The 27,961-nt window shown below is 42.0% G+C and overlaps 1 protein-coding gene and 1 pseudogene across 1 annotated transcript; both read right to left on the reverse strand.

Moving 5' to 3' along the window:
- Window positions 1-7,777: 7,777 nt before the first annotated feature.
- Window positions 7,778-8,791, reverse strand: LOC130990764 (uncharacterized). The gene has a single exon (XM_057914996.1). It carries the CDS (start codon window positions 8,789-8,791, stop codon window positions 7,778-7,780), a length of 1,014 nt encoding a protein of 337 aa, XP_057770979.1.
- Window positions 8,792-19,691: 10,900 nt separating this feature from the next.
- LOC130990765 (protein trichome berefringence-like 7) lies at window positions 19,692-22,989 on the reverse strand (annotated as a pseudogene).
- Window positions 22,990-27,961: the final 4,972 nt, after the last annotated feature.

Below are 27,961 nucleotides of genomic sequence, written 5' to 3' on the forward strand. Positions count from 1 at the left end.
CCGATGGAAGTAGACACAGAGAGAACCGAGTCGGTTGAAAGCTCCAACTCAGAGGATGTGATCGCCCCTGCTAAGCCGGTGACGAGCACAATCACCTCAAAACCCAAGGGCGTCAAGTGCAAGGGAGTGGTTCGGCCCAGCACTATGGACACGGTCATACTGAGGGACAATCAGAGGTATGCCGTTTTACAGAACCGGGAGATAACCCCTTGGTATTTTCTGGTGACTGAAGTGCTGGAGGATTTCGGGATAAAAGCACGTGTGGAGGGATATTTCAAGAGCATTGGTTGGGGGAAGATTCTGAAGTGGAATGTGTTGGCGTTCAAGAATTTGTCGGAAGAGTTCATGAGTACGGTGGAATTCAAGCCAAAGGGAAATTACTCGATTGAAACACCAGGTACCCTCCGCTTCCAATTGCGGGGGAAGATGTTCCCACTGTCCATCAACGACTTGAACATCCACCTGGGAGTAATCGAGCACAAGGAAGTGTACGATGATGAGTATAAGCAAGCTGAAACCATGGCTCCACCGGAGTGGCGCAGTCAGATTGACCAGTACTGGTCCCAACTCTCAACGGGGGCCAAATATGTGAAGAATATCAGCAAGTCCAATGAACTCCGCGACCCAGCCCTGCAGATTTGCCATCGTTGGTTGGCCTATAACATTTATGGCCAGATTGAGGGATCCAATGTAGTCAAGCAGCAAGAGCTCTTTTTGCTCTGGTGTATGGTGGAGAGAAAGAGGGTGAACTTTGGGTTCACCGCTGCACTACAATTTCAGTATGGGGTAACCCATACCAACAAGTATCTCTCCCTATGCCCGCTGGTGACCCTCCTGGCGAAGAAGCTTGCAGGTTTCAACGAGAAAGCCCCGGATGAAGCAGCCGTGGCAGAAACCCGACTCTTTGATATCGGGCGGCTGGTGCGTTGGCAGATTGTTGAGATGGATGAAGGAGGCGACTACCGTTTGGTCCAACCAGAAGGCAGTTCAGTTCGACCTGAACCGAAGGTTGCACAGGAACAGGGAACTTCTCGCCCAATCAGTGGCGAGATTATCAAGCTGACGGACGAACTGAAGGAAATCAAAGACGAGCTGGTGATGCTGGGAGGAGAAGTGGCCACGTTGAGGGATACTGTGGAAGAAGGATTCAAAGTAGTGGAGGCTGGTTTTAAAGAAATCAAGGAGATGCTGACTGCGGAGGCGAGATCCTCCGACCGAAACGACTAAGTACTTTTCCCCTGAACTCGTAGATTATCTTTTGCTTTTCTTATTTTGGCGTCTGTTTAATCTGTGTTTGAGTCGAGTCTACTTACATTGTTTGATGGTGAAAGATTGTGCATGCTGATTTCAGTCTTGGTATGAATTGGTGGATTGAGTATGAAATGCATGATGGTAGTTGTGAGGTTACTGAGAGTACCCCACCGGTGAGATCAGGGCCAAATTGAAAAAATGCATGTTTCTGGTGAGAATTTGCTGTGACTGGGAAATCTAGACTTTGTTTGAGGACTCATTTTGCTAGTACATGACTTGTGTGATTTGGGCACGATTCTTTGATTTAGGGCCCCAGATTCTGCTTTGTTGTTTAATGTGAAAAGAATCCCCTGTATGCCAATTTGAGCCGAATTCATTCTTTCTTGAGCCTTGCTATTGCTATATCTAGGAGAAAGAATTTATGAAGTGAATAAAATGGTGAACAGGGAATTATAGGAAAGAAAGAAATCTGGGCACAAAAAATTTTTATCTGATGAATGAAAATGATTGCCCACAAAAGAATCAAAGAAAAGATGAACCCCATTGAAAGCGGGGGAATAAATGGTTAGTTGTAGCTGTACTGAACGAGTATACTGAGTAAAGGTGATACTGAAATTAGCCACAGGACCATATATACCTCACCTTAGCTCCGTATACCCCATTACAACCCAACAAAGACCCTCTGATGAGTCATGCTAGTGTGCTTAATTTGTAGTCTTAAATCAAACTCTTAGAAGAACTGACACAGCAAATTATGAGTGTAAACACTTAGCCCGGTGCTTGAGCGAGAAGAGAGACTACCATCACACTTTATGCATGATCACTACTCTGGTTTGTGGTTTGACTAAACTGAATAATGCATGTTGGTATGATCTGATCCTGGAATCTATGCAAGTTTCGTGTCTCTTAGTTTTATTTCTTTTCTTTCAACCTTTTCGTCCGTGTCTTCTGTGAATCCACCTACATACTTGAGGGCAAGTATGCTTTAAGTGTGTAGGTGTGATGCGTCTTCGACTTTTGGGCCATTTGGCCCTATTTTTCTCTTTATTTGTGTCAGTACAGGTCTGTCCAGGGGGAAAACAAAGTTGTGGAGGAAGGAAGGTCAGTGGAGCGGAAACGGAAAGAATGTGGTTGGAATGGGCATTACCAAGCCCAGATTGCGAAGTCATGTTTACCAGCATGGAGCTTCGGCCAACAAGTACCTCTCCAGTTTAACTTGGGGCATGGGAACCTGGAGCAATCCACCTGGTATGAACCACACCGAAGAAAGCAATCCGTCTGATCGTTACCATGAGAAGCAGACAGCCAGAGCCACGAAAGGAAAGTCAATCTCGGAGATTTCGAAGAAGCAAGTAGAAGATGGAGGAAGAAACTGGAAGGATCGGAAGAATGGGAAAGGTTGACTAAGCTTGCAGCTGGAAGCCATCTTTAATCGGATCAATCAAAGATTGAGCTAAAAAAGGAAAGAAGATCCCGGCGAAGATTTGGAGCTGGCGCAGCTAGGGTTGGACCTCGACCATTCGGCGTTATAAAAGAATGAGGGTCTGCAGCGTGCACAAGCTCTTGGCACTTGGAACTTTTGTTTTTACTTAGCTATTACTTTAATTCGCCGTGTGTGGCATCCAAACAATTTACGTTTCAGTACTATTTCTCTATTTCCGTTTGTGTGTTGCATTTGAACGAGATCGAAGGCTTGAAGCCTAGGTATTATTTATCTATTCAAGTATTTCCTTTTGTTCTACAATGTGTTTAATCCATTTTGCATCGTTTTTCAATATGCGTGAGTAGTTCCCTTGGTGAGGTTTTAGGGGTGGAAATAATTGTTGTTAACATGTAAACATTCGTAAGGCATTTGTTCTTTCGGTTGAATCTCGTGGTTCCGGAAGGATCTGTTTCAAACCATGGACAGTAGGGGCCTAACGGGTGATCTCCGTTCGGTAAAACGCCGTCCGTGTCAAGCAAAGGCCAGGGTGTACCAAGGTATAACATCCGGTATGCCCAAGACCGAGTAGCTGAGCAGCGTCAACAAAAGGCGTTGTAGATCCGGAAGGTGGGGAAAGGATTGATGGGATACACTGTCCTTCCTCAGTCTTGGGCTTCTCTATAGACTATCCATCAACTGTGACGAGGCATAAAGCCATGGTTATCAAACGAGGAAAGCAATCTCGGCGCCGTAGCACGTCTATGACTGATCGGCTGACAAGGCCGAAAATGGTTCTGTCCAGGAGGTGTGTGCCACTCAAAGTGCGGAGTTGGGGACCTCGGGAGAGAAGGTTGGTGAGGGCCATACTTGGTGAGTAACGGGTATGGCTACCATCTACGGAGAAGTGAAGCACTGCCTTGTGACCGGGGATTGTGTGACCTTCGGACCAAGTGACCACAATGGGATCAACCATCCTAAATGTGAAGTATAACCCTTTGAAACACCCCAATGTCTTTGGGCCACGCCTTGGGTTTATATGGATCATGAACGGATTATCAGTATGCTTATGACCGAAACAAATGTTAACAACAGTTATGACCTAACCGAATAACCTCACTCCTTTGTTATTATTGATCTTGTTAATTTCTTGTGCAGAGTATACAGATTGAGACTTGTGACACCTCAGTTTGTCGTTGGAGAACAAAGTGGTTCCTCACTCCCTGCGGGATTCGACCCTACACTTACCACTAAGACTGAGTTCTTGTTGTGGGACGTAGGAGCGTGTATTGTCTGTACTGGGCATACACAAGTATTTTGCCTGCACCGCACGACGGGTGTGTGTCAGCCCCCGACAATTGTTGAGCCACTAATTGGGAATTGGTTCTGATGATAACATATTCAGCCCGTAATTCTGATAAAATATGCGCCCTCTGACCACAGCCTCGTACTCGGCCTCGTTGTTGGACATCCGGCAAGTGAATTTGATGGCAAATTGGTATATCCCATAACCTGGGGAGATGATGTACACCCCAATTCCGCACCATTCCTTTGTTACCGACCCATCAACGAAAGTAATCCAAAATTCTTGCACAGGTCGTCGAGTGGTTTCTTGGATGAAGTCCGGAAGAGCTTGCGCTTTGATTGCCGTTCTTGGCTCATATTCGACGTCATACTCCCCCAATTCCACAGCCCACTTGACCATTCTTCCTGACAAATCCGGTCGCCCCAGCACTTGCCTGAAAGGTAAAGCAGTTCGCACCACTACCCGATGTGATAAGAAATAGGGCCTCAATTTCTGTGCCGTGACCATGACCGCCAGAGCAGCCTTTTTGTTTTCCGTGTAGTTTAACTCGGGGCCCTGAACGATTCTGCTGACAAAGTAGATCAGCCTCTGGTGATTTCCCTCATCTCTGATAAGCACAGAGCTAACTGATTCTTCACCCACTGCTATGTATAAATACAATATTTCTCCCGGGACTGGCTTGGTCAGAGTTGGGAGCTCTGCTAGATAGGCTTTGAGATCCTCAAATGCCGTCCGACATTCCGCTGTCCATTGAAACTTGGTTCCTTTCCTTAGGATTTTAAAGAATGGCATGCTGCGCCCCGCTGATCGTGAGATGAACCTGCTCAGAGCAGTGATACGCCCGTTCAGAGTTTACACTTCCTTGATTCCTCTGGGCGGTGTCATTTCCATGACAGCCTTGACTTTTTCTGTATTGACCTCAATCCCTGCGGGAGTAACTTTGTATCCCAAGAATTTTCCCGTGGTGACCCCAAAGGTGCACTTCGTCGGGTTGAGCATAAGTCGGTGGTTTGTTATGACCGTAAAAACTTTCTCCAGATCAGAGACATGGTCCTCCGTTCTGATGCTGCGCACCAACATGTCGTCGACATACACTGATATGTTCCTTGAAAGTTGTTCTTTGAAGATTTTTTCCATCATCCTTTGGTATGTAGCCCCTGACTTTTTCAATCCAAACGGCATACTCTTCCAACCGTAAACCCCACAGCAGACGGCGAAAGCCATTTTAACAATGTCCCCTCTATGTATTTTCACCTGGTGATAGCCCTGGTACACATCCTGAAGGAATATTAAATTGAATTAACGTTCCGCTTTGCCCGATGATCGTTTCTTGGTTATTATTAATTTATCATACAACGATTAATCCTAACATGCTCCTATGAATTTAACAGCTGCACATAGGTGTTAGGAAACATTTACTTGTAAAACGGATGCACAGGTTGTTGATGATCGTGTCGAAAAACTCCAGTTCTGATCTTCTCGACTGTATCCCGCTCAGCTTTCACCATTGGATGGACAACGAACTGTGAAAGTCCCAAGGCAGAAAGCTCCCAACGTTTCATGCGCCTCCTCTCAGCTCTCAAACCCTAATAATTATCAGTGTGTATTTCCTGAGAGCTGACAGCTGTATTTTATAATACAGAAAGAAGGGGGAGGCGCCAGTTATGGTGTATGGGGCGATTTCTAGCCCTACTTGGGCTAGGAGACATTGGGCCAGTCCAGGGACCAGATACAAGGAATAAAGATGGGCCTCAAATAAATTAATTTATCAATGGTCAGCCCAGACCATAATTAATTTATAAATATCAGTTCATTCCACTAGAGAACCGATATTCACTTACCCTTTTATTACCGGTGATGAGTCGGGGCTTGTATTTAGACTTATTAAATCCTCGTATTTAAAATATCCGACATCCATTAATTAATTAGAGCTCTGACAGCCTAAATTAATTAATCTCTTTGTAATCCTTAAGTAGTACCACTCAAATCTTATTATTGCGCCTGAACATAATCAACCTGCAGGGTTTAGCGCAATAAACATTATTGAGCTCCTTAAGGGGATGTCATTATCCTATACCGGATATGAGTACTAATACAAATAATCAGATATCACATATTAACCGCTATCACCCAAGATACAGAGTACTCAAGTTACTATATAACTCTCGCTCATAGTAAGTCAAAGTGATAAACGAATCAACATATATATCTGACATCTTATTAGTATTAAGATCTTATAAGTCACCAAGATCTTTAATTCTTCACTTAAGTCAGATAGAAGAATATATCTCACTGTGGTCCTATCAATACGTATAACGTACCAGTATAGATAAGTAGTCAAGACAAACTACTTCCATCTATACCGCAACCTAAACCAATAACTTGTCCTAGAGTTATTTCGGCTATGATCATATTATATCTCTTAAGGTTAATCCAACTATATGGTCTTCTGTGATCTACAACACACCATATAATCTACTTATATAGAGATAAAGAACATACATATGCAATCATGAACCCAATCAGATAGGAGATTAAATAGTGAACACAGAAATCATTGTATACAAGCATAAAACGTTCTTGCTTTCAGTATACAAATCCAACACATCCATCATTGACAAAAGCGCGCAACCAGAGGTAGAATCTACTAGCTGATCAATCCTCGGCAGAGGATAATAGTCTTTTGGGCAGGCAGCATTCAAGTCCCTATAGTCCACGCACATCCACCAGGTATTTGTCTTCTTAGCCACCATCACGGCGTTCGAAATCCACTCTGGGTATTGTACTTCCTCAATATGCCCTGCGTCCAGCAGCCCTTGGACCTGTTCCCTGATTGCGACGTCTTTCTCGGCCCCAAAGTGTCTCGTTCTTTATTTCACTGGTTTGACCTTAGGATCCACATTAAGGCAATGTTCTACCAATCCTCTGTCTATTCCCTTTAAGTCGGCTGTGCTGAAGGCAAACACATCCGCGTTTCTTCGGAGGCAGTGAATTAGCTCCTCTGTAGTTTGTTCACTCATGGAAGACCCAGTCTTGGTCTGAAAACCCTCTCGCCCAGGGAATAATTCTATCATGTTGCACACGTCACTGGTGGAAACCAGGGCGAACTTCTCTGTACTATCCCGATCTTTCACTAATCCCGTCAACTCTTGTCGTTCCTCTGCCGAGGCGGTCGCCTCGCTCACTTTCCCCTTTTTCTGGGTGTCTGGCCCCTCCGTTATTCTTTCCCTTTTCTGCCCTGAAGAGTTTGTGAGCATCCGCACATGACATTCCTTTGATATTTTTTTATCACCCCATACTTCTCCCACTCTCCCCCCTCCGATGGGGAACTTCATTTTTAAGTGAAACATCGAAATAATCGCTCTGAAAGCCGTCAGAGCAGGGCTCCCAAGTATCACATTATAGGATGGTTGGGGCATATCTACTACCAGGAATCGTATCATCCTGTTTTTACACGCATCCGCTCTGCCCAGTGTAACCGGCAATTCCACAAACTCGACTGGCATGACAATCTCTCCCCTAAACCCGAATAGAAGGGAGTTCGTGGGTTCAATGTTGGCTTTAATTCCCATTTTCTGAAGGCATTCTAAGTACAGAATGTTCACCGCACTTCCCGAGTCTATAAAGACGCGATGTACAATGTAAGTTGCTATATCCGCTGAAATGACCAACGCATCGTCGTGGGGGTACATAAGTGTCCTCAGATCCTCGGATCCAAACGTAATAGGCGGCTCCTCTGCCGCGCTTGTAATCTCCATGACCTGTTTCGGGTAATACCCTTATTTCACTGCACGTACAACTTATTTTTTGGCCCTGTTGGATGTGGGTGTCCCATTTTCCCCACAGATCATATGGACTTCCCTTCTATATGGGAAGGGAGGTGCCTGCCTTTCTGCCCCTTCTCTGCGGTTATCCCGGTTTTCTTCGGGTCTGCGGTCCCTGTTGTTCCCCTGATCCTGTCTTTGTTCATTTCTTTGTTCTGGCCTCGGATCTCGGCCTTCATTCCCTCTGGCAATAAATTGATCCAGATTACCCTGATGCACCAAAAACTCCAGCTGGTGCTTGAGGTGCCCGCAATGCTTGGTATAATGCCCGTAAGAGTTATGGTATTCACACAGCTTGTTATTAGGCCCTAGTTGCAGCTGCCCATCTCTGTAAGTCCCTGGTGCCCTGAAGTACGGCTGGTTCTTGATCAAATGAAAGATCTCCTCATGTGGTTTGTTCAGTGGAGTGTACTCGTCAAAACGAGTTACTTCGTTTACAGTGCGCTGCTCACGAGGTGGCACTTCAGCTTGGGGAGGGGGCACCTTTGGGGGCAACCCTCTGAAAGGAACCCGGTCCTGGTGTCTGCTCCGCTCTGGTGCTTCTTCACCCTTTTTGGCCTTGTGTTTGTCATTTTCGGCCTTTCTTGCCATCCTGGCATCCTCCAACTGTAAATACCCTGGCAGCCTAGCCATGATATCATTGAAGTCCCTGGCCGGTCTAATTTGCAGCTCATCAAAGAAGAGCCCCGGCTTGAGCCCTCTGACGTAGGCGCAATTCTTGATCTGAGATTCCGCCTCTGGTACCTCCAGAGCGGCGAGATTAAACCTAGCAGTATACTCCCGTAGTATTTCATTCTGATCTTGCTTAATATCCATCAAGGAAAGTGCTGACTTCCCCACCCTTCGTGAGCTCGCGAACTGCCTCAGAAAATGCGTTTGTAAATCCTCCAATGAATGAATAGAATTTGGGGCGAGCGTCCCAAACCATAACTGGGCAGGTCCAGTTAGCGTGGTGGAGAATATCCGGCATTTGATGCCCTCAGTGTACATGTGGAGAGTAACCAGTCCTTCAAACTGGTTGAGATGTACTTCTGGGTCGGGGGTACCATCGTAGTCCAGAGAAATGGGCTTGTAACTCCTTGACAGAGTGTCCGCCAAGATGTCGGCGGAGAAAGGGCTTTTACTGGTGGTGGGGACCCTCAATGTTCTAGCTCGCTTATCATCCTTGTTCCTCACGTGCTCCCTTCTGTCCCTTGGTGGGTCATGAGCTTGACGCTTGTGAACCCTATGGTCCTGCTTTCCAGAGGAGTACTGATGCAGCCCAAGGTTCGTTGGTGCAAGACCCGGTGCATGTTCCTGTTGGTCCGGTTACAAGAGCACGAGCCAAGAAGTTCAAGGAGAGTTTGATGAGCTTAGTTCAAGAAGTGTGGGCTCAAGAGTTGATGAAGAGACCTATTGGAGATGGTGGAGTCGGCCCAAGTCTAATTAATCTCATTACATGCGAGTGGGCCGAAGCTTGAAGATGTGATTTATTTTGAAGACTTCATTTATTTAGTTTAACTTTGTTATTTTCGCAGCCCATGAGTTATAGGGCCTTGTTATTTTCGGATTTATTTAGTAAGGGCCTTGTTTGGCTTATTAGGGCTTGTTTTTAAGTTGTTTCCTTATTAGATTAGGTTTAGCCTTTGCCTATATAAGGCTTCTATGTGTTGGACGAATTTTTCAGCCTACCATTAATCAAATTGTGAGTTTTTATTCTCTCTTGAGAGTTTCGAATTCTTCTTGATTTTTCCAAGACGAATTCAATTTATCGACGTAACGGCGAGATCAACCAACCCTCGTCGGGTGTCATTCAGCGTCCCCGAGTTGCTGCGTCAACTGCACGTTGGGGTTTAGGGATCCGTTCGCCTAAATCATTCCGTGGGTTAGATTCAGAGGTTTTGGGATTTCCATCCTGTCCGTTCCAGTTCAGTCTTCCGCGTGCGTTGTGTTCGATCGATCGGCAAGGATCGTAACATTTGGTATAAGAAGTGCTTCAAGTGCCAAGGCTTCGGGCATATTATGAGTGACTGCCCGAACAGGAGAATTATGATCATGAGAGATGACGGCGAAGTCGTGACAGATGGTGATGAGACCGATCCTGATATGCCGAAATTGGAGGATGGAGATGGTACCGATGATGAGGAGGAGTGTGAGGAGATTTTCGCGCCCAATGGACAGCTTTTTGTAGCTAGGAGAGCCTTGAGTGTCCAAACTCAACCCAATGAGCGAGAGCAGCGGGAGAACCTCTTTCACACGAGATGTCTTGTTCAAGACAAGGTATGTAGTGTGATCATTGATGGCGGGAGTTGCACGAATGTGGCTAGTAGAGCCATGGTTGAGAGATTGGGGCTGACCACGGAGAAGCATTCCAAGCCATATCGTTTGCAGTGGCTGAATGAGACAGGCGTCATCAAAGTGACGAAGCAAGTGAAGGTTCCGTTTCGCATTGGGAAGTATGAGGATGAGGTTGTGTGTGATGTGATCCCTATGCAAGCGAGCCACATCCTGTTGGGGCGACCGTGGCAGTTTGATCGCCGTGTTATTCATGATGGCTTCACCAACAAATATTCATTTGAATACAAGCAGAAAAAGGTGTCACTTGTTCCTCTTACTCCTAAACAAGTTTATGAGGATCAAGTGCAATTGCAAAAGGAGGCGGACAAGGTGAAGTCAAAGGAGCAGCCCATGGAGAAGAAGGAGAATGGGTTGATTCATAAGTCCTTTCTTGCTCGGGCTAGTGATTTGAAGTGGTGTGTACAGGAGGAGAGGCCGATCATGCTGTTGCGATATCAGGAGAACTTGGTTATTACTAACGATCTCTCTTCTCTACCCTCTTCTATTCGTTCTGTTTTGCAGGAGTTTGATGATGTTTTTCCCGACGATACACCTGCCGGTTTACCACCAATTCGAGGGATTGAGCATCAGATTGACTTTGTGCCCGGCGCTACACTGCCGAACCGACCAGCTTACCGAACCAATCCGGAGGAGACAAAGGAGTTGGAGAGGCAAATTGGCGAGTTATTGGCCAAAGGGCATGTGAGGGAGAGTTTGAGTCCTTGTGCGGTACCCGTTCTACTTGTACCAAAGAAGGACTCATCTTTGAGGATGTGCTGTGATTGCCGAGCCATCAATAACATCACGGTAAAGTATCGCCATCCTATCCCTCGTTTAGATGATATGCTAGATGAGTTGCATGGTTCTTGTGTCTTTTCTAAGATCGATTTGCGTAGTGGATACCATCAGATTAGGATTAAGGAAGGTGATGAATGGAAAACTGCTTTTAAGACAAAACTTGGTTTGTATGAGTGGTTAGTTATGCCTTTTGGTTTGACTAATGCGCCTAGTACGTTCATGCGTCTTATGAATCATGTTTTGCGTGCTTTCATTGGCAGATTTGTTGTTGTCTACTTTGATGATATCCTCATTTATAGCCAGAATCATGATGAGCATGTTGAACATTTGAGGTCTGTTATGGATGTGCTTCGAAAGGAAAAGTTGTTTGCTAACCTTAAGAAGTGCATTTTCGGTACGGACAAGCTTGTGTTTCTTGGTTTTGTTGTTAGTGCACAGGGTGTACAGGTTGATGACGAGAAGATACGAGCTATCCAAGAGTGGCCAACGCCGACGAACGTTGCAGCAGTTCGAAGCTTTCATGGACTTGCTAGCTTCTACAGGCGATTCGTGCCTCATTTTAGCAGCGTGGCAGCACCTTTGACGGAAGTCATCAAGAAGAATGTGGAGTTTAAGTGGGGCAAGGCGCAAGAGGATGCTTTTCAGCAGTTGAAATACAAATTGACCCACGCCCCGGTATTATCTCTTCCTAATTTCTCCAAATCTTTTGAGATTGAATGTGATGCTTCTGGTGTTGGCATTGGTGCAGTGTTGATGCAAGAGAGACGACCCATTGCGTACTTCAGCGAGAAGTTAAACGGGGCGACGTTGAGTTATCCCACGTATGATAAGGAGCTGTACGCATTGGTGAGAGCTTTGCAAACGTGGCAGCACTACTTGTGGCCCAATGAGTTCGTTATTCACACGGATCACGAGTCGTTGAAACACTTGAAGGGGCAGCACAAGTTGAACAAGCGGCATGCGAGGTGGATGGAGTTCATTGAGACGTTTCCCTACGTCATCAAATACAAGCAAGGTAAAGAGAATGTGGTGGCTGACGCTCTTTCTCGGAGGTATGCCTTGATCTCTACTTTAGATGCTAAGTTGCTTGGTTTTGAGTGTATCAAGAGTTTGTATGAGCATGATGGTGATTTTGGTGAGATTTATCAAGCATGTGCGAGAGCTGCTAGTGGAGAGTATTTTAGGCATGATGACTATCTTTTTAGGAAGAATAAGTTATGTGTTCCTAAATGTTCTTTACGTGAGTTGTTACTGCTTGAATCTCATGGTGGGGGATTGATGGGACATTTTGGTATTGCTAAGACTTTAGCTGTTCTGCATGAGCATTTCTTTTGGCCTCATATGAAACGTGATGTTGAGAGAATTTGTGGTCGATGTGTTACATATAAACAAGCTAAGTCTAGGGTGAGTTCCCATGGATTGTATACACCATTGCCTATTCCTACAGCACCTTGGATTGATATTTCTATGGATTTTGTGTTAGGTTTGCCTAGGACTAAGCGTGGTCGAGATTCCATCTTTGTGGTTGTTGATCGATTTTCAAAGATGGCACATTTCATTCCATGTCATACATCTGATGATGCATCTCATGTAGCTGATCTATTCTTTAGAGAGATTGTTAGATTGCATGGCATGCCTAGGACTATTGTTTCTGATAGGGATTCGAAGTTCTTGAGCTACTTTTGGAAGACTTTGTGGTGTAAGTTGGGTACTAAACTTTTGTTTTCTACTACTTGTCATCCACAAACTGATGGTCAAACAGAGGTAGTGAATAGGACTTTGTCTACTTTGCTTAGAGCCATTATCAAGAAGAACATTAAGTCTTGGGAAGATTGTTTGCCTCATGTTGAGTTTGCTTATAATCGTTCTGTTCATTCTGCTACTCAATTTTCGCCATTTGAGATTGTGTATGGATTTAATCCTTTGACTCCATTGGATTTATCTCCCTTACCTGAGCATGAGTATACTAACCTTGATGACAAGAAAAAGGCTGATTTTGTGAAGCAGATTCATGAGAAGGCAAGGATGAATATTGAGAGGCGCACGAAGCAGTATGCCGAGCGAGCCAACCAAGGACGTCGCAAAGTAGTGTTTGAGCCCGGTGATTGGGTATGGCTACACATGCGCAAGGAAAGGTTTCCATTGCAGCGGAGATCCAAGTTACTTCCTAGAGGCGACGGGCCATTTCAAGTGTTGGAGCGCATCAATGACAATGCCTACAAGTTGGACTTACCAGGTGAGTATAATGTGAGTGCTTCTTTTAATGTGACTGATTTGAGTCCTTTTGATGTAGGTGATGCTTTGGATTTGAGGACAAATCCTCTTCAAGAGGAGGGGAATGATGCAGCCCAAGGTTCGTTGGTGCAAGACCCGGTGCATGTTCCTGTTGGTCCGGTTACAAGAGCACGAGCCAAGAAGTTCAAGGAGAGTTTGATGAGCTTAGTTCAAGAAGTGTGGGCTCAAGAGTTGATGAAGAGACCTATTGGAGATGGTGGAGTCGGCCCAAGTCTAATTAATCTCATTACATGCGAGTGGGCCGAAGCTTGAAGATGTGATTTATTTTGAAGACTTCATTTATTTAGTTTAACTTTGTTATTTTCGCAGCCCATGAGTTATAGGGCCTTGTTATTTTCGGATTTATTTAGTAAGGGCCTTGTTTGGCTTATTAGGGCTTGTTTTTAAGTTGTTTCCTTATTAGATTAGGTTTAGCCTTTGCCTATATAAGGCTTCTATGTGTTGGACGAATTTTTCAGCCTACCATTAATCAAATTGTGAGTTTTTATTCTCTCTTGAGAGTTTCGAATTCTTCTTGATTTTTCCAAGACGAATTCAATTTATCGACGTAACGGCGAGATCAACCAACCCTCGTCGGGTGTCATTCAGCGTCCCCGAGTTGCTGCGTCAACTGCACGTTGGGGTTTATGGATCCGTTCGCCTAAATCATTCCGTGGGTTAGATTCAGAGGTTTTGGGATTTCCATCCTGTCCGTTCCAGTTCAGTCTTCCGCGTGCGTTGTGTTCGATCGATCGGCAAGGATCGTATCAAGTACTCTTGCTCCCGTCCCTCTGACCTTCTTGTTTGTTGTGATTTCTCTGACCGGTGTGATCTCTCTGACCGGTACGACTTCTCTGCCCTATGGGATTTCTCTGACCTCTGTACCCTTTCGTCCCTCTGGGACTTCTCACTCAGCGAGTCCTCCAAGTCCCTGAGCTGGTTTTTCAGTTGTGATACTTGGTTTTTCAGCCTCACGTTCTCCCTTGGCCTTCCCTCCTCGAACATGGGAGTGATGGATTGACTATCGGATTCGTCCACCCCCTCCTTCCTGATGATGCTATTGAGCCTAACTCGGCTCCCCTTTGGTCTTCTCTCCAATTCCCTCTCAGCAGGGACCTTATGTGTCTCCCTAGGCATCACAGCCTGTTTGTTGGCAAGCGGGTCGTTCACCTCCAGAGCAGCAGGAGGCGGGACTTCAGTGCCCTGTGGATTAATCGTACCCATCAAGGGAGTTGCAGCGGGGACGGTAGACAGCAGAGGAGTCCCCAAAGCTTGGCGCACAGCAGCGTAATTGAGCAGAGCCATCATCTGCTCTGCCAGCCCAAAGTTTAGCGGTCCACCACCAGACGTGGGGACCAAGCTTGGCATGTCGGAACCCGGGGTCACCAGAGCAGATCTCTGGGTATTAGCATTCTGTCTCGTCAGTGGGGTAGCTGAGACAGTGTGAAAGCCTGGCGGCATGGTGAAGACGGTGCTAGCCTGCATACCGTTGAACAGCGAAGTAGGAACCTCAGTGGTGTGAGCAGCGGAATTAAGCCCAACGTTGTCAAATTCCTTCTCCAGAGTGCGGTGAGCGTTCGAAGAACCCATAGTACCTACACATGAAAAATGTGAGAAGATATTTCACGTAAAAAGCAGATCGGATTGTCCGTTATCGGAGAAATACGAAATGTGGAATGTCGCGAACTCTGGCATGAAAGCCATTAAGGGATCCCATAAGAAACACCTCCGTGCACTAGGAAATAAACCCAGAGCACGGTTTAAAACGTAAGCAGAGAGAACGGTGGAGATTTTCCCATAGATTCGGAGTCAAATTCGGAAGAGCAGACGCATTACTCGGTAAATTAACCACGAAAACCCCAAAAACACAAAAACAGAGCACCAATCAACAGATCGTTAGCGAGATACGTTAGATTCGTAAGAAAACTAAGAATTAAACGAGAAAACAGTATAACCGCACACACTTATCACGATCGCATGCAAAATAACCACAAAACAACCTTCTATCTTCATTTTCCACACCGTCCCCCACATGCACATGCAAGGAAAACATAAAAAACCACCGATCTTAAAGGATCGGAGGTTGATCAGCATGAAAAACACAAGTATCGGTCCAGATTCGGTTGGGTAATCAAATTATCAGCTCAATTGTGACCTGCGCACGCAAATCCGACCACAATTACGGATCTGCATGCGCAGGCGGTCGAACCTCATGTCTTAGCCCAGATTTCCCACAGACAGCGCCAGATGGTGAAGTATGATTGAACGGGTATAGATTTGATTGGTATATTATTGTTGGAATTCGAATTATACCTAGTGTTGTTTGGAAAACGAAAGAGAAAAGCAAAGTTGAGAGCACGAGAATCCGGTTGCTGTTGTATTGCAAGTGAAGTAAGCGTAAATCTACAAGGTACATCCTCAAGGCTATTTATAGATTACACGTTAAGGGTAAAATGGTAATTCCATCGCTGGAACATGCGTCATGCGTGGTCGGGGGCATAATAGTAATTTTGCCCTCAAGCGGGAGATTTTCCCGCTCTTTTGATGATTCCTCTGTCGAGAGTGATTTCTCTGATGCAGACCGCTCCTCTGACAAGGCCCATCCCTCTGACTTCTCTCTGGAACCCGTTTCTCTTATGAAGCCCGCTCCTCTGGCTTATACCACTTCTCTACTCTGCACATATTACTCCTCATCACATACGCAGCGGAAATTAAACTTAGTTTCGTAATAGCCTCGGTTGAGCACGTTGTTGGTCTTAGGTTTCTCTTCGTTAATCAGTGTTCAGTTTATCAATTGATATAACACAAGTATGAATATAAAACTGAAAGCTGTAAACAACACAGAGACTTTTACGTGGTTCGGAAAAACCCTTTCCTACATCCACGGTCAGTTGATCAGACCAACAATCCACTCCACAAGTGCTTAACAGGTGCACTACAAACCAAACCGTGTGCTTGCCGGGTGCACACAACCGTACCACTGAAGAAAACCCTTCTTCAGTACCCACACTTCACTCGTGTTGGATTTCTCTTGCTCAACAAAACCCATGCTAAGATTTCTCACTCAGAGTCAGAGTACCTTCCTGAACTCCGAATCACTCATACACTCTTTTGGGGGGAGGTTTGAACGAGTGCCAACTATACTTACAAAGAACAAGTTCTTTGAAGCAAGTTTGACCTTGGCTTCTAGGTAAACAGAGGTTTGCCTAAGGTCTAAGAGAATATGTGTAATCAGCAGTGACTGATTTTGGCTTTGGAATTCTCTTCTTCGATTCAAGCTTTGGAAAGGTTAAGCTTTAGGCTGAGTAGCAATTTTGGCAGAGCTTCAGCTTATGTCGTTGAATCGGTGAAGGTTGAAGTGATCCTCGAGCGCTATTTGTAGGAGAACTCTTGAATAGATTCGTTGGCGTAGAACGTCATCAAGATTTCTTCCATTGGAGAGCAATTCGAATTTGGGCTGAGGCTTCAATCTTCGAGGTTCCTTGTCTGGGTGGAAACGGCTCTCTTGATGGACAGGAGATGTGACATCTCTGAAAAAGTAACCACCAGATAGGAATGACCTCTGCAGAGATAAGGATATCCTGAGATCTCTGCATTTAATACGGCTGTACTTTGTGAGTACGTGGCTTCCTCTGAACGTTGGAATATCAGTTCGAGGAGGAATGTTCAACTGATACTTGACTTTAGTATCAGTCCATTGCGCGCATTAAGTAATCAGTTCCTAACTGATTCTTCAACTGATACTTCAGTTGGTATCTGCAGTCTTCAGTCCTTCGTTCTTCAGTCTTCAGTCTTTGAAACCGCAAACTAAACTAGAAACGAACTCTAACACTTGAGTTCAAAACAATTCTAGTCTATTACAATTACGACCTATGAATTTTGGTATCATCAAAACAATTCTTAAGATATTCCACAAGGTTCCCAACAGTTAATTTGTTGAAGATTATCTTTTTATTTAGGGTTAATAGCCGGAAAATACACGAACTTTCACGAAATTTACAAATTGCACATGAGCTTCAAAAATAGCCTCAGAATACATCACCTTTTAATTTTGTTGTAAATTGCACACGGTGAGAACTCCGGCTATAATTAAAGTTGACCGGCAATGACATGGACTATACACGTGGCATTTTTATTGTAGGTGGCAATATGCGTGGCATTTTTATTGATCTGGCATTACAAGTGTCATTTTTATTGAAAAAAAAATTAAAAAAAATGAAAGAACGATGAAGAATGATGAACCACCGCCTTCGTCGATGCGGTCTGAGTCCGGCCACCACCGTTTTCCCTTTCCACCACCACCGTTTTCCGTCATCTCCACCACCACCACCACCACCGTTTTCCCAAAGAGAATCATAGACCCTAATTTAGTTTGCAGATTTGCGAAGAATCTTCACCGGCCACCAGCTCGCACGCCACTCGAATAGAAGGAAAGACAGAAACCACCGCACCTCTCCTTCTCATAAGGCGGCATGCTTCGCGATGATCGGATTTGGCCTTTGATTTCATCTATTGAAGGGGAAGGGTTTGATTTGATCGGAGTTGGCCTTTCATTTCCCTCCCTCTTCCCCACGATTTCCGCCGCCCGCTGCCCTCCCTCTTCCCCGCAATTTCTGCCGCCCCGTCGCCCTCTCTCTTTCCCTGCGACTTCCGCTGCCCCGCCGTCCTCCCTCTTCCCCCACGATTTCCGCCGTGCAAACCCTCTTCCTTCATCGACCTCCCCCTTCTCTTCGACCCAGCCGCCACCTAAGCCTTAGAACCCCAACCACTCGATTTTAGAAATCGCAGAGCAATAATTTTAGGACCCCAAACAAGCAAACAAACAAAACTTCCTAAAACGTAGCAAAACAAACAAAACCTCCACCAAATCGCCGTCGTCTAAGCCCTAGAATCCCAACCACTCGATTTTAGAAATCGCGGAGCAACGATTTGGCGGTTTTGTGTTCCTGGTTTTTCGGCGAAGATCAATGTTTTTTTCTTTTTTTTTTAATTTAAAAGAGCTTGACAAAAAGACGTCGTTTTACTACATCAGAAAATCGTCCACGCTAACAAAATCCGACAGCCACGTCACCACCGATCAAGGTGGTAGTCAACGCGGGTGCAATTTGCGATAAAATTAAAAGGTGGTGTATTCTGGGGCTATTTTTGAAGGTCATGTGCAATATGCAAATTTGGTGAAAGTTCGTGTATTTTTCGGCTATTAACCCTTTTATTTATTTATTTAATGCTTCATTGTTTTAGAATCGACCAAAATTTATTTATGTCCACGACTTAAAATTTGATAATAATTTATAATAGTCGTCCTCACTAAATATTACTCACTTTGTTTTTTTTTTTTGAAAATAATATTTCTCACTCTTACTTAAAGTAATCGACTTCAAAATGGAGAAATCAATCTGTCTTCGTGCATAGTCACACACACAAAGTTTAAGGATGAATAATGATCGTCTAAGTTAGATGTAAAATTAACTTATTTGAAGTATATTTTCTGTAAGTTACATGTTATCATATAATGTAATCTAGATACGATAAAATAGAACACATTCCATGTCTCTAACACACACACACACACACACACACACACTTCACCTTAAGAGAGGCAAATTTGTTTGGTCTACAAGACCTTTGTCTTGAACTCTTTAAAATTGCTCCATTCTCCATTTGGATGGATCTGAGACGCCAACTCACATATCTGCATATGAGTATAAATCAACATTATCGTAAACTTAAATTCGCATTGCCTTTGATGAGATGCAACCATCAATAGGGAAATCCTTAAATGCATCTACACATACGATACCAATCCATTGATTTTGTAACTTATGGTAGTTGGACCCACTATTTTCCATAAAAAATGGTGGGACCAAGGCCACATGTCACAAAATCAAAGGGTTGGTGTAGTAAATTTACACGTATGATTAAAGACCCCAGTGGAATGATATGAAAGCTGCTAAAATCAAGAAAATATGTAAATAAATCTTCATATTTTTTGTTAAAAAAGAAACATGAAAATTTGTTTCAACATGAGATTTTATAAAAGCAAATCTGTTGATGAGCAGTTGAGTCAAACTCTTGTATGCACTCATACATCATGGTTCCTAATCCTAATACTAAAAGGGTTCCCCACTTTCAGTGCTTTCTAAAAAATATTCCAATTTATATTTTCACTTTAAGACCTCAAATTTAGCCTTTTTTTTTTTATTATATGCCTTACAGAATTCCAGGGGAAAAATGATTCACCTTGCCAAAATCCATATCATTCAATATAAAATTATAGAAAAAAAACCCTAAACCCTAATAATCCACCTAAGAATTTGGTAATGTGACGCATCATTCTATCATTGAATTCTGTAAGGAAAACGCAACATAAATCAAACTTTTTCCAAAGCTAAGGATATTTTGACTTGAAAATGTCAGTTGAAGACATCTTTTGAAAAACGTTGAAAATTAGGAACACAAACTATGATTAACACATATTAAAATGGGATGTAGGCGATTCAAACTAAAAGAACTCGCTCTCGTAAGAGTTTAACAATTGTGAACGAGCAAGTAAAGCATACCATGTGCTTTCACTTGGAAGCACTCCGTAGTTACCTAATAGATAAGAAATGAGTATTTCATTCCATACATCAGGTACTCTAGGCAGACACCAGTGGCTGCAATCAGATAGAGACGACCGATCGCTCCAGGTACCCACGTGTGCATCACTTCGGAATGCTGACATGGGAGTTACATGAAGAACAGTCACAGGTGCCACCATACCATTCACCACCTCAAACACCGCATCTGAAAATGGACTCAAATCCTTTCCTTCAACATCTTCAATTGGTAACTTAGTCACCTTGCACTGTCGTAGTGTAAGATTCCTGATGCAGACACAAAAATAAAGTTCTTATAAGAAGTTATCTACTAAAAATGATCACTGTCATGAAGAAACCAACTTCTTACCCTCCACTTGAAGAAAGCAAAAATACTAATCTTGCGAAGAATGCAAGTTGATTTCAAGCACTAAATGAGTTTCCTGTTATTGGCTAATAAATTTAATGGAAATGCAAAAACATATATTTTTAGATATAAGTTGTAGCACTAGTGCACATTTGACAATAATTATAACTTTAGAAAAGCGTATTTGAATTTATTGACAATAAAAAATTATTGTTCAAGATGGAGAAAAGCACCTCCAATGAGATGGTTCGAAAGTTCGGAAGAAGATGTGTGTCTTTTTCGAGTTAATCGTATTGTCCACCCAAGATGCCCAAGTCTGTAACGCTGTTCTGAAGGCCGTAGCAATCGTCATTCCAAGTTTAAGTGATTCATGCACCCACCTGAAAATAGCATCCCCTGTGAAGGAACTCAATTCAATCTTACATGCACTCAATGCTCGCACACACACAGAGGCACAAAGTTACATTGACAACTTGTTGTTTCAAGTATAGAGAAAATATATTGATAAATTAACCCATCTCACATTATGCATAATTATATATAAAATACAAGATTAATTGTTTAAAAAACATATATCACATAAGAAGTTTGTTGATGTACATGGTTTGTACGTATGAAAATTGATTAAAAAACTTGGAGTAGTTTGATAATGTTCAATTAGCATATTGATCAGAGAAAGCAATACTTCCACATATAAAACTAACCAAAGTAAGAATCATATCGTAGAAACCAATTAATGATATTTTTGAGCCATAATGGATACTCAAGACTTCTTTGATGCATATACTACCGAAGCAACACAAGAGTCTAGAAGAATTGAATATATAATGATTCAGTAAGTTTAGAACTACTTCAGCAGAGTTCGAGCAAGAAACCACTATCCAAAAGGATTGAACTTCTGCATTTTCATATATTTCCATATTCTCCTGATGTAGAATCATTATACCAACATAGCAATAGTATGTTCGAACAAGATTATCAAATTCCAGGAGGAGTGAAGTCTAGGTAGATTAATTGATATATAAGGTCTGGCTATAGTTTCAAGAATCTAAAAGCATCTATAGCAACAAATTTAATTCCAAATACTAATTAAAGTCGCTTGCCAAACTTATAGGCATTGTATTTTCACCAAGCACAAATAATAAAGGACAACTTCCCCAAAAATAAGAACCGAGGAACTTTGACATTCATCCATTCACTAGATTCAAAATGTGAGTTTGATGGAATATAGAACAAGGGTATATTATCTAAATTCTAACTTGTGGCCTCTCTTTGTAAGCATTATGGTTTCACTAAAGCATATGTTCTCACACATTACTTGAAACATTTTTTTCTAGTTTTAAGGGGCGTTTGCTATTGAGGATTAGACTAGATTGATAGAAATAATATAGGCTAAAGTTAATCCATTGTTTACTAAGATGGATCGGATCTTTGGGATATCCAAGGCCCTTGATAACTTTTATAATTTGAACCAACTTGCTCGATCCATATCATATTGAAAGGGGTGAGACTGGAGAAATCCCAGTAATGAGGACAAAAAGTACTAAAACATGTATATTATCAATCATGAAAAGTAAATGCTCCCTTAATAAATTTATTTTGACAGTAATATTTACGCTACTGTAAATAGACACACTTGTGCAAAAATTAGATATGTCACCATCATGATTTCAAAGACATTAGAATAAATGTGTTTATGTACGAAATGTGAGGAAAAGAGACCAAGGAGGGCAATATCATAATGAAGAACTTCAGAGTACTTCATGTTGCCGAAAGAAATATATCATATTAAATAAATCATCAATGGAAAGAAAAGAAAACAATAATCCATACCATAGTAGGACATAATTTCACGATGGATTAATTTATTTATAATGAGACAAGCACAAAACAATTGAAATAATGTAATCATACTGTCAACACAAAGAATCTATGCTAATGTAAAAACAAGTAATCATCAATTATGATAAAAATGAAAGAGGTAAAGACGAGTGCTAGCCAAATTTGCATATACTACAATAGAGTATCTTAGAATCATACATAAAAGTGGAGAGGTAACGAGCTTACGTCCCAAAAAGCTTCGCTGGAACCTACCACTGACCAGAATTGAAAACCAGAACATCTGAGTCGATCCACTCTTTACTGATATCATCCAATTTGCCCAACAATAGTGTTGATCTAACCCTCTTTGGTGCATCTCTCGGTGCCCAGTTGTGTTGCACAAGGAAAACTGATCTATAAAACTCAATGGTGAAGTTAAAAGAACTGAATCGAACACCAAGAAAACTAATATGCTTCGTTATCACATTGTCATTGACCTCATAAACACTTCCCTTATCTTCCATTCCAGTCATTAGCAAACATATAAGAGATTCCCACTGAGTTCTACTCATGGAATCACCAACAAAAACAACTCTCTTATTGCGGAGTATTTCCAACGTCTGTTGCACATTAACTCTTGGAATGTCGCAGTGCTTTGGCTTCCACCTCCACTTTAGATAATCGTCATCCACTCGACCATTTCCTAAACAATTGAATCTTTGCTCTACAAAAGGGCATTCTGAGACATTGTACAAGGGGTAGCGGTCGTCCAGCACCCAGCTTCCATCAAATACATCACATGCATCTATCGAACTGTTGGAGTTGGAGAATCGGTACTCATGATCATGTAAAGTATGTGAAAGATTAGGCATGAAATACACGTATCCGCAACCAATGGCCAACAAGAAAAAAACTAGTGATCCGAACATAACCAAAGCACGAAAACCCCATGTCTTCCTACACAATATTGGGCTGCCAACATATACTGCCCTTTGTTTAACTTTACAGGACAGACTCCTACTGAAACTACTCATCTTCTCAATGGAAAGCACCATCATCGCCACATTTGATATTTGCCAGAAATACACTGTTGAAAGTCAATCAAGACATGCACTTAATCAATAAAACTTTCATCAAGATTAGCATAAGACGCTCTTAGTAAGAAAGCAATGCTCCATACCACATACTTTTCAACAAACATATAAAATTCTTTAACAACCATGAGCTTAACCACTAAAATTCGGCAGATTTGATTTACACTAAGAAACACAATCTCCAGAAAGCCTCATATAGACTAAATTAACCAAACAACCAAGAAATGCTAAAATTAGACAATGCCAACAAATCAAAGTCAAGAAAGCCTTGTTTAAAGGCCATTCACGCGTCACGCGGTATTAATGATTTCATGAAACTTTGATGTTCAACATTTTTTAACCCTCGAGACTTACAAGAAACGACAACACTTCAAAATCAAACGGGCATCCGATGTTACCCAGAAGAAAAAAAATGATCTTTAATGAATCTGAAGCATACCGAGATCGGAGGTTATGCATGGTGGATGTAATGATAACATACGAATCAAGACCAATGCAAGATTAGTAGAGAACAAGATTCAATTGACCGTCGCATTTGACAAATGGAGAAAAATCTCAGATGCAATTGAAGAGGATTAAAATCGAGCTACTGGGTGGTGATGGGAAAGAGGAATGCAGAAAACAAGAAACAATAATACGTGGAGTGTAGTGCGGTTGGTATATACATATACATATATATATATATATATATCACTTTACAATAATTAAATGAAATATTAAGATTATAGTTAAAGTTGTTTATCATGATGAGTATGATGATGAACCGATATAATAAGGTTATGATTCAATCTTTTGAACCCATCTACAATATATATATATATATATATATATATATATATATATATATATATATATATATATATATATCCAAAAATTGTTGATGGGGCATCACTTTACAATAATTAAATAAAATAATGAAGTTAGAGTTTAAAATTTTGGAGTTCTTGATTGTTGATTAGGTGTATTTTATGTATATTTTGAGTGTTTTTTTAGTGATGTATAGTACATGATAATTATTATCTTTTGGAGTTAATTGTGAAACTAATGAATCTTTTTTATGATTTTTATAGATTATGGAGAAAGATACTCGATTTTAGAAGATTTTTGAAGTCGTGACAATTTGTGAAGGAAAAGCTGATGAGCATGAAAGTCAAGCAATATGTCGTACCACTTGGAATGTCTGAAAGTAAAGTTGACGTGGAGAATTAGTGGGCTGTTGTTTCTGTCTTTTAGTAGGCTATGTTTATTTTAGTATTGTGGGACTAAAATTTGTTGTTGAGGCTTTCTTTGCTTTTCCTTTCATAAATATGTTTAATTTAATCTCTTTAAATGGATATTGTCGTATAAAATTAAGATGGACGCATATTACACCGAAGCTGCTGGAAACGTGAAACCTTGTACAATCAATCAAGTTTCTTTTCTTTCATTTTTCTTTTCACTATTTTTATTTTATTTTTTGTGTTTATTTTATTGTCAGTTCTAGTTCATTCTTTTTATTCTGGCGACGATTAAGGAAGCATTAGCAAGATTATTCTATGAGATCTAATATGTTATTTTTACTTTATTTTATACTTGCATATGTGATTCTCCGTATTTAATGTTATGAATTGTTTCAATCTGCTAGATAGTTGCAAATATTTAGTGGTTTGAAATTAATTATATAGCCAATTAAATCGATCATATGTATTCATGATTTAGGTTTGATTAGTAGTAAATTGACTCATCAGGGTCAAGGGAAAAATAATCTTAATTCAATTATCTTACTATTCGAAAAGTTGTTAGTGAAACTTCTTCCTAATTACCAATTAAGTAAGGAGAAATTAGATGACATCATAAGTTTCTTTATGGTTATAATTGAATTGTTTGCATATATTAGAGTTATATTTGCATCAAGCATCGAAATAATCAAGTTAGGGTAAACTTAATTAGAACTTGAATTCTTTAACAATTTTTGTTTCAAAATTTTCATGATTTTCTTATAAATTTCATTTGTTGATTTACTTTACATGTTGAATTTTAGGAGAGTTCCCGCTGATTCCTTGGTTGTTGTTAGGTCCGGGGGGTCTCGAATAGGTGTATGGGGGGGGGGAATACACCTATAGGCTATTTTTATGACTATCTACAAACCTCAATCAGAGGGATCTCAGTCAGAGATAGAAGCGAAACTTTACACGCAAACAAGACACCTGTTTAACCGAAATAAGTGTTGACCAACAGGGTTGACGACTGATACTGAAAGCTCTTCAGCAAACAGTTATCAGTTAAGTCACTGGAACTTAACTGATCCACGTAAGGGCTTCAGTCGTGTTTGCAAAGATGAAGATGACATCTCTCTTCCTTACTATCAGAGGATAGTGAGTCAGATTGATATCATACGCAGCAGAAATTAAACTTAGTTTCGAATAGCCTCGGTGGAGCAGATAGTTGGATTAGGGTTTCTCTTTTCAGTTAGTCAGCATTCAGTTTTATCAATTGAAATAACACAGTTATGAATGTAAAACTGAAAGCTGTAAATAACACAGAGACTTTTACGTGGTTCGGAAAAACTCTTTCCTACATCCATGGCTGGTTGATCAGACCAACAATCCACTCCGCAAGTGCTTCCCTGGTGCACTGCAAACCGTGAACTGAAGATAAACTCTCTCTTCAGCACCTACACACCTCGCGTAGGGTTTCCCTACCTACACACCTCGCGCAAGATTTCAGCACCTACACAGCTCGCGCAGGATTTCCTTGCTAAGCACACCTCGTGCTCAGACTTCCCTATCAGAGTTTAGAACACCTTCTGAAACTCCGAGTCACTCAAACACTCTTATGGGGGAGAGGTTTAAACGAGTGCCAACTATACTTACAAAGAACGAGTTCTTTGAAGCAAGTTTGACCTTTGGCTTCTGGGTACACAGAATATATGCCTAGGGTCTAAGAGAATGTATGTAATCAGCAGTGACTGATTTTGGCTTTGGAATTCTCTTCTTCGATTCAAGCTTTGGGTGGTTTAAGCTTTAGGCTGAGTAGCTATTTCGGCAGAGCTTCAGCTTATGTCGTTGAATCGGTGAAGATTGAAGTTATCCTCGAGCGCTATTTGTAGGAGAACTCTTGAATAGATCCGTTGGCGTAAATCGTCCTCAAGATTTCTTCCGTTGGAGAGCAATTCGAATTTGGGCTGAGGCTTCAATCTTCGAGGTTCCTTGTCTGTGTGGAAACGGCTCTCTTTGATGGACAGGAGATGTGACATCTCTGAAAAGTAACCACCAGATAGGAATGACCTCTGCAGAGATAAGATATTGAGATATCTCTGCATTTAATGCGGCTGTACTTGAGCGTACGTGGCTTCCTCTGAACGTTGGAAGATCAGTCCTAGGAGGAATGTTCAACTGATACTTGACTTTAGTATCAGTCCATGGCGCGCATTAAATAATCAGTCTTCAACTGATTCTTCAACTGATACTTCAGTTGGTAACTGCAGTCTTCAGTCTTCAGTCTTCGTTCTTCAGTCTTCAGTCTTCAGTCTTTGACACCGCAACTAAACTAGAAACGAACTCTAACACTTGAGTTCAAAAACGATTCTAGTCTATTACATTTAAGTCCTATGAATTTTGGTATCATCAAAACAAGGATTAGGATATTCCACAAGGTTCCCAACAATTTCCCCCTTTTTGATGATGCCAAAACCACACAGCAGTTCTAGACAGCAAAAAGACTGAGCTCACAGTACAAGTTCTAGACAAGGGGTGAAAGCTGTCCCCCCTTAACAACAGAACCTAAATAACTTGTACTCAGAGCAAGAACGAAAACAGTTCTAAACACAGAACAGCAAGAAGACAGAAAAATAACCATAAATCAGAGCCTGGACAAAGAGTCATTGTCTTCAGGGTGAGATCAATAAGAAGTTCATTTCATTAAACGGACTGATAAGCCATCAGTCTAGGTACAGAGCAAGACTTACATTGGAGTAAAAAGTAAAACAAAAACATCATGGATAAACCATGGACTCCAGCAGTCTGCTTGGCTGCGCCTTGAACTTCTTGATCTTCATCTTCTGTCTTCGTGTCTTCAATGTTCCTAAGCTTGTTCCACTCTCACTTGTTTTCCGTTGAATTGAGGTCTCTTCTGAAACGTCATCCTTCTAGTGATCCATAGCTATCCCATCTACAGTCAAGAAATAGGGACAGGAGTAATCTTCTCAAACAGATTACTCACTGACTCTTACTTTCCCAACTTTCCCCCTTTTTGGCAACATCAAAAAGAGAGAGATGACCATGGAAGCTGAAAATCAAATGAGACAGCAACTCCAATTCTCAAGTTGTGAAAACGTCTTGAGAAGAGGAGAGGTCCCGAGAATGCAGAAGGAGAAGGACGTCAGGAGTGGGTGGAGAAGAAAGAAAAAGAATGACGGAGAAGGCGGGGAGACAGAGGAATGATGGAAAGCAGTGTGAAGGAAAGGAAAGTATGCATAGCATCGTTAGAGATAATCATGAGATGCAACTATACATACTATCCGAAGAGCGAGGAGACAGACGAGAAGAGATGAATTAGAAGTGCGAGAGGAGGGGAGGAGAAACGAAGGAAATATATGACGAGGCGTTCATGAAAGAATTGGATCAGAACATGCCTTCATCATACATGGGGGAGAAGAAGATGTGAAGATGAAGAATCGAATCAGTGACAGTCGTCAGGACTAGCACTGTCGATTTTGCGCCGGATGGCAATGAGCTTTTGCGCATTGCTGTTGCACCACATGGAGTCTTCACCAAAAGGTGAGAAGTTTCCTGAGAAACAGGTGAAGTCTGTCCATATTCTAGACAGGAACTTCCAATCCATGTGCCGGGCATGAGGATGGAAGACGCTCGCTTCGCTGGATACAAGTGAGGGTAGAGCAAATTTTGACGCCGGAGAGACGTTGTGATCCAGT

The sequence above is a fragment of the Salvia miltiorrhiza genome, chromosome 6 (genome assembly GCF_028751815.1).
Source record: "Salvia miltiorrhiza cultivar Shanhuang (shh) chromosome 6, IMPLAD_Smil_shh, whole genome shotgun sequence".
Taxonomy (NCBI): domain Eukaryota; kingdom Viridiplantae; phylum Streptophyta; class Magnoliopsida; order Lamiales; family Lamiaceae; genus Salvia; species Salvia miltiorrhiza.